At 34.6% G+C, this 7,804-nt stretch overlaps 2 protein-coding genes across 2 annotated transcripts; one reads left to right on the plus strand and one right to left on the minus strand.

Moving 5' to 3' along the window:
- Nucleotides 1-2: 2 nt before the first annotated feature.
- LOC132189502 (pentatricopeptide repeat-containing protein At1g63080, mitochondrial-like) lies at nucleotides 3-2,058 on the plus strand. Its single transcript, XM_059604245.1, has 3 exons — nucleotides 3-80; nucleotides 495-1,043; nucleotides 1,984-2,058. The coding sequence occupies exons 1-3, from the start codon at nucleotides 3-5 to the stop codon at nucleotides 2,056-2,058; spliced, it is 702 nt and encodes a 233-aa protein (XP_059460228.1).
- Nucleotides 2,059-3,450: 1,392 nt separating this feature from the next.
- On the minus strand, nucleotides 3,451-6,291 carry LOC132190528 (uncharacterized). Its single transcript, XM_059605547.1, has 5 exons — nucleotides 6,136-6,291; nucleotides 5,373-5,468; nucleotides 4,946-5,071; nucleotides 4,286-4,325; nucleotides 3,451-3,705 (listed from the first exon to the last, which is right to left on the minus strand). The coding sequence occupies exons 1-5, from the start codon at nucleotides 6,265-6,267 to the stop codon at nucleotides 3,629-3,631; spliced, it is 471 nt and encodes a 156-aa protein (XP_059461530.1). The 5' UTR covers nucleotides 6,268-6,291; the 3' UTR covers nucleotides 3,451-3,628.
- Nucleotides 6,292-7,804: the final 1,513 nt, after the last annotated feature.

Here is a 7,804-nt window from a genome sequence, read left to right on the forward strand (position 1 = left end):
AAATGAAAGCCGAGAAGTTGACACGTGTGCTTGATATGGTTGATAAAAGACCATCCAAAGTGACATTTTTGACAACTTCGGTATGCTGACAGAACGACGTCGTGTGCCCTGGTGAAAGTTTGTCTAACCTGCTTCTTCTGCTTTTCTTCCGCTACATCAGGAAATGGGTACGACTTCTAAGTCTACAAACTCTCTTGCTTTCTTCTTCAATCATTATTCTCATGTAAGGCTTTCTTTCCATGCTCTAAATTTTCATTATTACTGTCGTAGTTGTAGTTCTACCAATAGTGGCGGAGATAATGTGGAAAGCCCCAATCAGTTCTTGAAATTTGTGACAGATAGATGTAGATTATATTCTGGGCGTTTTGATTAATTGCTTCTGTCATTTGAACCAGCTCGAGTTCGGTTTCTCTATCTTAGCAAGAATTTTGAAACTTGGTTTTGAACCAGATTGTATAAATCTAACAACTCTTTTCAATGGGCTCTTTATACAGGGTAGAATTGTTGAAGCTGTGAAGTTGGTTAACAAAATGGCGAAGATGGACTACAAACCTGATATAATTACCTACGGAACGATAATGAATGGTTTTTGTACAATAGGCAAGACCAATGAAGCTATTGGGTTGTTTAGAAAGATGGAAGAAAGAAATCTTGAACTTAATGTAGTGTTGTATAATACAATCATTGATAGTTTGTGTAATGACAGATTGGTAACTGAGGCTTTGAATTTTTTCACTAAACTGACAAGCAAAGGAATTCGGCCAAACATTTTCACTTACAATTCTTTAATTCAGGGCCTATGCAATTTCGGTCGGTGGAAAGAGACAACTAAATTATGGAATGAGATGGTGGAAAGGAAAATCATGCTTGATGTGCGTACATTCAACATATTGGTTGACGCGTTTGGTAAAGAGGGGATGTTGAAAGAAGCAAATAAAGTTTTTGATGTAATGATTCAGAGAGGCGTAGAGCCTGATACAATTACGTACAATTCTTTGATTGATTCTTACTGTTTGCAAAATAGAATGGATGAAGCTGTCAAAGTATTTAATACGATGGTTCGAAAGGGTTGTTCGCCTTCTATTGTTAACTATAACATATTGATCCATGGATATTTTAAAAATAAAAGAATTGATGAGGTGATGAGTTTCTTACATGAAATGTCCACGAAGGGAGTTTTTCCCTATGTTGTCACTTACAACACTCTTATTGGAGGATTTTGCTAAGTTGGGAGACCTAAGACTGCATTAGAGCTACTCCATAAGATGCAAGTTTGTGGCCAACATCCAAATCTCCAAACTTGTGCTATTTTGTTAGATGGCTTGTGTAAGAATCTACACTTTTCTAAGGCAATGATATTGTTTCAAGAGATGGAAGAAAAAAAAGGTACACCTAAATATTGTGATTTACAGCATTTTGATTGATGGTATGTGTAATGTTGAGAAACTTACGACTGCAAAAGAACTCTTTAATAGTCTTCCTACCAAAGGTTTGCAACCTCATGTTCGGACTTACAATATAATGATCTAAGGGCTTTGCAAAGAGGGACTATTAAATGAAGCAAGGGAGGTTCTTGAGAAAATGGAAGAGAACGGTTGTTCACCTAACCATTTCACATATAACATAATCATCCAAGGCTTCTTGCAACATAATGAGACATCATGGGTAGTGAAATATCTCAAAATAATGGTTGACAAGGGTTTCTTGGCAAATGCAAACACAACGACCATTTTGATGGACTTCTTGTATACTAATCAGGCAGATAAAATTTTACAAGATTTTTTTCAAAAGTCTGTATGAGCTTTAAAATTCCTCAACATGTAGGGCAAATTTCATATGTGTTGTAAGTCATTAAGGTGATATTTATTTCCATGTCTTTAGGACTATTGTTGTGTAATCTTTTCTTACAATTAGTCGTAAACTTGTGTTGTAATTAATTAATTTTTTATTTTTTAGATTTATTTTAACATTTTGTTGATGCAGAGTTATTGTAGAATATTTGTTCATTTGGAGTTTGGGGTTCTTGATGGTTGTGTGCTTATTGGCCCACCAAGTTAAACTTTTAAGTGTTTCATCAGTTAAATTAATTCATCATCTATGTGATAAATACTATGGAGTAATGTTATGAATACTACGATCAAAGGAATGTATCATGTTTATGATATACTGTTAATGCTTTTTGGGGTCGTATGGACATTGGACTGTGAAACTAATTTGCATTTACCGATAATTATTTAATTTATTTGGTTAGCATTTCAACATGAGGAAGTTGCTGATAATTATTTACATGCTTCTTTGTCTACTGGCTCCGAGATATTGATTATAGTTGTCCTGTCATGGTTATACTGATCCATTAAGGCCTGTCTTTTATTTCAAAATACTTGAAGCTATTTGGTTTTGCAAATCCTTTGGATACTTGACATTTCCTCCAAGCAGCACAAACTCAAACTCAGTCAATCATTTTTCCTTAATTGCTGTAGACAAGTTACATTCTTTGATATAAGGATATGTCACTAGAAAAAGACATTGCTTTGTTACTATAAGCCTTTATTTTTTCTTTCTAATCCAATTTAGGAAAAGGGAAAGGGAAAGGGAAAATTATATAACAATAAAAATAAAGGGTGAATAATTCAAACAGAACACTTAAAACAACCATCATTAAGTGCAAATACACCTAAATTTATTGGCAATGGGTCAAATAAATGACCTGACCCATTGAGAGAATTGATACCACCATGAACAGCAGTTAACAAAGGCAAAGTTCCAGAAAGGAAAAAACCTAAACAACAAATGCAACAAGTCAGCTTTACAACAAGAAAGCATGCACTAAAATATGGTGAAAATGAGCAGCCCAAAGAAAAAAACACAATAGAAATACATAGAAAATAACATAAAAACAACAAACCCAAAAATCAGCGGTGGAGACGGCGGTGACGTGCCGGCATTAGCGGTGTTATTATAAGCTTTTGAAATATGTAAAGATAGTGGATTTTTGAGCATATGGATGAGTGATGCAAGCATTTCCAATGGTACAGTCAATTCAAGAATTGGAACACCTTTAATTCATTTGTGCTTCATTCTACCCATTTTGCCTCTTGACGGATGAAATTAATACATTTCTGATGGTACAATCAATTCCAGGCATAATGAACTTGTTTCTCAATTGTTTCTTGCTTATTCGACATGTTTATATGGCCATCATGTATTAGAATGCACCCAATGAATTCCGCAATGGGATGGCATACATGATTTCTTTCTTCTGTAAATTATTCGTAGAAGTTATTAGTTCACTAGGTGGTAAAGGTATTTGTAGACTATTGTAATTTTTTTAAGGAGAAAATGTAAAATCAGTCCTTGTGAAAGTGACTTAAAAGCCCTTGTGGTGCCAAACCTATCAAAATTAATTTTGTAGCAAAAGTTAAAACAAATACAAGAATTTTTCAAGTACAATGCATTATCATTCATAATCCAGTACTACATGAAATCAACTGAATTCAACAAAATCAATATCAAATAATGTACACAAATTTTTGGCCACACTACAGTCTTTACATTATTGTTCCCTAATTTCAAATAAGTGCATGGAGGTTGGAACATGATGCTTGGCACCCAACCCTTTCCAGCATGTTCAGTTGCTTTGGACTATAGCCGAGAAGAGTAATTTGTTAATATCCTGAGAATCCGATTCATGCCTATCATCATCCCCTGAGATAGTAAAAATAAGATGTTCAATACATAGTCTAAAAAAAACACTTACTTGCTAGCTGTTTTTTGTCATCAGTAACTCATTAACCACCCATCTTGCACATCACGAAAGGCGGTTAATTCTTAGAGGCATAAATTCCTACAAGAAACATTGCCTTTTAATATCCAACTCACACAAAAATAGATCACAAATGCAAGGCTGAGCCCTTGATGAATATGGCCTCAAAACGAATTTGGTTATATCAATCATTTTAACCACCCACCCCCATCATCGCTGCCCAACCTTTTTCTCATGAAAGTGCTTATGCCTTAATAAATCTTGAAACTAAATTGGTTCAAATAAAGATCAAAATAAGGGAATGAAAACAGCAAAGAAGAAACCTCCTGCCATCCTTTTCTTTTATCAGAAATTTACATTTGTCATGTTGATTTACATGTAATATGAAAACAATTTTCTCAAGTAAACCATTTCCATCATGAATGATGAAGAAGAAAATCAAGTCTAAGTAGGATCACCTATCAGCCCCCATCAGTATAATTTGTAGAAATTTGAAAATCAATCGCAGTTATACACCCTTACCTGTCCTTGATCTCACTTGAACTGCCCACTCATCAACGATCTGCATAATTCAAAGACCAAAAAGGTGATTAGTGTGTCTTCCAACACTTCGTATGTGGATGAGCAGAGAATCAATGAAGAAAATCAATTTCTCTAGGCCTTATCAGCATGAAGAAAGTTACCCAAACATCTTTGCATGGATATTTGCTAATAAGAAAAGCCTCCCCATGTTTTCAATCTTGGTTGCTTGCTGGCAAGTGGTGCAAACACTCCAAACACCACTTGGAAAAAAATAACCTTCCAAGTGATATATTTTTTTTGGGAAAATACAATTTAACCCCAACTTTGAAAAATACAATTAAAACATTTTTGGGCATCACATAGAGATGAAATCCCTAACTTTGAATAATGATGGTGTAATTAAAACTCAAATGCCATCATAAGATAGTGAGAGCATACTTAAAAGAGAAAAAGTTGCGCAATCCAAATGCAGTGTTCAATACAACAGAGCCAGTCAATTCTTATGCAAAACTTCTCATGATGCATGCCATTCACCTTCCAATTAGGTTTAATTTATTTTGACAATCAAACGTGTGGGTGAGTTGCTGATTTCTACTACCAAGGACTCCATTATTTCAAGCAAATGGACTCCACCCAAACAAATTGGAGGACTAAAAGTACCTGGTTGAAGTTAGCAAATGCTGGATCATCGGAATCATTGGCGAGGGGGATGCCCACAGATGCTTGCATCCGCTGCAGTAAACTTCTATTCCCAACAAGAGTGGTCCGAGCCTTATCAATCAAATCCTGAAAACGAAATCAGTAAGCACAATCAACTTCAGAGTGCCACTCCCTCCTCACTTTTTTTTTAAAAAAAAAGTTCTAAGACTTAATTAAAAAAACGTTTTCCTTCTCTTTTCTAATCTTCTTCTAGATTTTTATTCATTGGTTTGAAAACCATAGAGCAGAAATCCCCACTCATAGCTTCATACAATCGGTTATTTTTTTAGTGAGATCTCATTTTCCCAAAACCAGGATGCGAGTTTGTGCAGTCCCAGATTATACAAATTCTTATCTCTTCCACCAAAGTGTTGAAAGAAGAAAGTACCTGTTTGGCTGCTAGAAGTTCATGACATTGCTCTTTCAACGTCAACAGATCTTCTTGTATCTTCTTCATCCTAGACACCAACTTCATCGGGTTTGCCTGTAGACAGCATTCAAAAGTTCAACTTCCTTCATCATAACGACATGTTGAGTAATACCCAAAAACAAACGAAAAATGTTCAATAAAATGAGAATATTATGCTGTTCAGGTTCTATGCAACCAGGTGAAAGAAAAAGAAAATCGGAAGACAACATTAACAATTACTTGGTTTCTCTATGAATGAATAATATACATAGACTTTAAATGAGCCACCGCGTAAAGAAAATAAGACCCTTTGAAGTTTATTTTCTTATAATTTTTTGGCAAATCATCCAAAACTCATATTACTCGTTGCTTTTCTTCGCAAAAAGAATGAATTAAATATTATCTTTAGAAGCCAAATGTTGAAGACGAAAAGTTCGCTATTTCAACAGTTTCCCCGCAATTTCCCATCAATCAAACAGTGCCTACGACTACAAAGACAGACTGAATTAAATAATCTGTTTCCAAAATATATGATTCAAAAGAAAGAAAGTAAGCAATTCAAATTTAGAAAGAAAATTTTAAAAGAAAATGAGAAACGTCAAGTTTCCATAGCTATACGTTTTACAGTTTCCTCAGCAACCAAACCTGACCTTGTGTCGAAATTGAGTATGAAATTCAACCCCCCCAAAAAAATATATATATATTCACAACTTAAATTCTTGCTTACTAATTAAATGCTCACCTTGTCCGGATACACCTGTTGAAACTCCTTCTCGAGCCTGTGCTGAACCACCGTGAGATCATGGTTCGCCTTTGTGAAGAGGTTCACCAATCCCTCCGTTGCTTGATGGTGTTCCTTGTTGTTGTGCCCCATTCTCTCTCTCTCTCTCCCTTAGGGTTTTTCACACTAAGAAATTCCCCCGCCTGTGCCTTTTGAGTTTGATTTTTAAGGCGCAAAATGTTTTTTTTTTTTTAAAAAAAAAAAAAAATCTGTGCTACAAGTCGTTGAAGGGGTGTAATAAGAGAAACTGGTGGACTAAATTTTTTTTCTATTTTTTTTTTAAAATAATATCTACATAGTATTGAAAAAAATACCAATAGAACACAATGGGTCACATGTAATTTCCTTTAAGCTTTGAAGGCTTATATGATTTTGGTTTTTAGGTTTTAGCCCTATGAGATGGCCGAGCCACCCCTTGGGACCAGGCCACCCCCAACCGGCCCCCATGGCTCAGATTGTGGTGGCCGGCCACCCATATATTTTTTTATTATTTTGTTTTATATTTTATTTTTATAATTTAAATAATAAAATATTTTTTTTAATTAGTAAGACACATGGCGTCTTATAGACCCTTGGATAAAATTTAATGGCCAGAATTTTTTTAAAAAAATTGATGGGCAATTTCTCAGCTATTTCTAAGAATCCCGATCCCACCAAGTGAGGCACATGAAATCTTCCCATTACTTCACCATTTAATGGAGACACTCCCTCAAAGGCACATGAAATCACTCCCTAAACTAAACCATCAGGCTTGCTATAAAATCTATGGGGGGAGAATTGACATATGACATATGACATATTCTATCTTCTCATTTTTAGTATGTTCTTAATGATTTCCTATTTATTTTGTTAATGTTCTCCTAGTCTAACTTAAGCATCAGATGTGGTGTTGTTGTCCTCCCCCACTATGTGTGGCACCACTGCTGATATCCTCGTTTTCCTTGCATAATTTAGGGTCAAAGGCTACTAGACGTGACAACTGCATCAACATTAACAATGGCCTCTCACAACTGTAAATCAATTAATTGCACTCCAAATAGGATACTATCAAGTTTAAATTTATTAATCACTGCACAAGTAAAGTACTCCTTTGTGACGGATCCTTTTCAGAAACCATCAATGTCTTTCATTCACTAGCAACTATTTGGGCGTCTTATATGTTGCTTGCTTGTGGGGACTTGAAAAGTGTTCTTGCCCTTCTATGTGGCTCTTAGTTTTGCTTTAATAAATGCATTTTGCAATCCTTTCAGAGAGGACTGGGTCATTTTTAATTAATTTTTTATTATTTATTTGTATTTTTAACACTGTAATTTTTATTTAGGATTTGTTATTGTAGATCCTACCCCTTTTCCAGTATTTTGATTTATTAGTACCCATTCATTGTTTGCTTAGAAAAAGAAAGTATATTATTATTATTATTTTTAATTTAATAGATATTATTATTAAAGAAATGCTATCGTTTTTCGGGATTCTACGTGAATATTATTTTCTATAATAAATATGAGAAACTGAAGAAATAATTTTTAACCAACATTCCATTGTAATTTCCTTAATGCTTTGAAGGCTTATTTGGTTTGATTTTTTTTTTTAAGGTGAGGCTAAGAGAGAGAGGGATTACTGGTAAAGACGC

This window comes from Corylus avellana, chromosome ca8 (genome assembly GCF_901000735.1).
Source record: "Corylus avellana chromosome ca8, CavTom2PMs-1.0".
NCBI lineage: Eukaryota > Viridiplantae > Streptophyta > Magnoliopsida > Fagales > Betulaceae > Corylus > Corylus avellana.

Bases quoted from the DNA above. Each gene is read 5' to 3' on its own strand.
- LOC132190528 (XM_059605547.1), bottom strand. From the start codon at position 6,267: ATGGGGCACAACAACAAGGAACACCATCAAGCAACGGAGGGATTGGTG. The intron at 4,326-4,945 runs GTACTTTTAGTC...TGAATTATGCAG, and splicing joins CATTTGCTAACTTCAACCAG to ATCGTTGATGAGTGGGCAGT. The intron at 3,706-4,285 runs GTAAGGGTGTAT...TTACTATCTCAG, and splicing joins TCAAGTGAGATCAAGGACAG to GGGATGATGATAGGCATGAA.
- LOC132189502 (XM_059604245.1), top strand. From the start codon at position 3: ATGAAAGCCGAGAAGTTGACACGTGTGCTTGATATGGTTGATAAAAGA. The intron at 81-494 runs GTATGCTGACAG...CTCTTTATACAG, and splicing joins TGACATTTTTGACAACTTCG to GGTAGAATTGTTGAAGCTGT. The intron at 1,044-1,983 runs GTATTTAATACG...TTGTTGATGCAG, and splicing joins GAATGGATGAAGCTGTCAAA to AGTTATTGTAGAATATTTGT.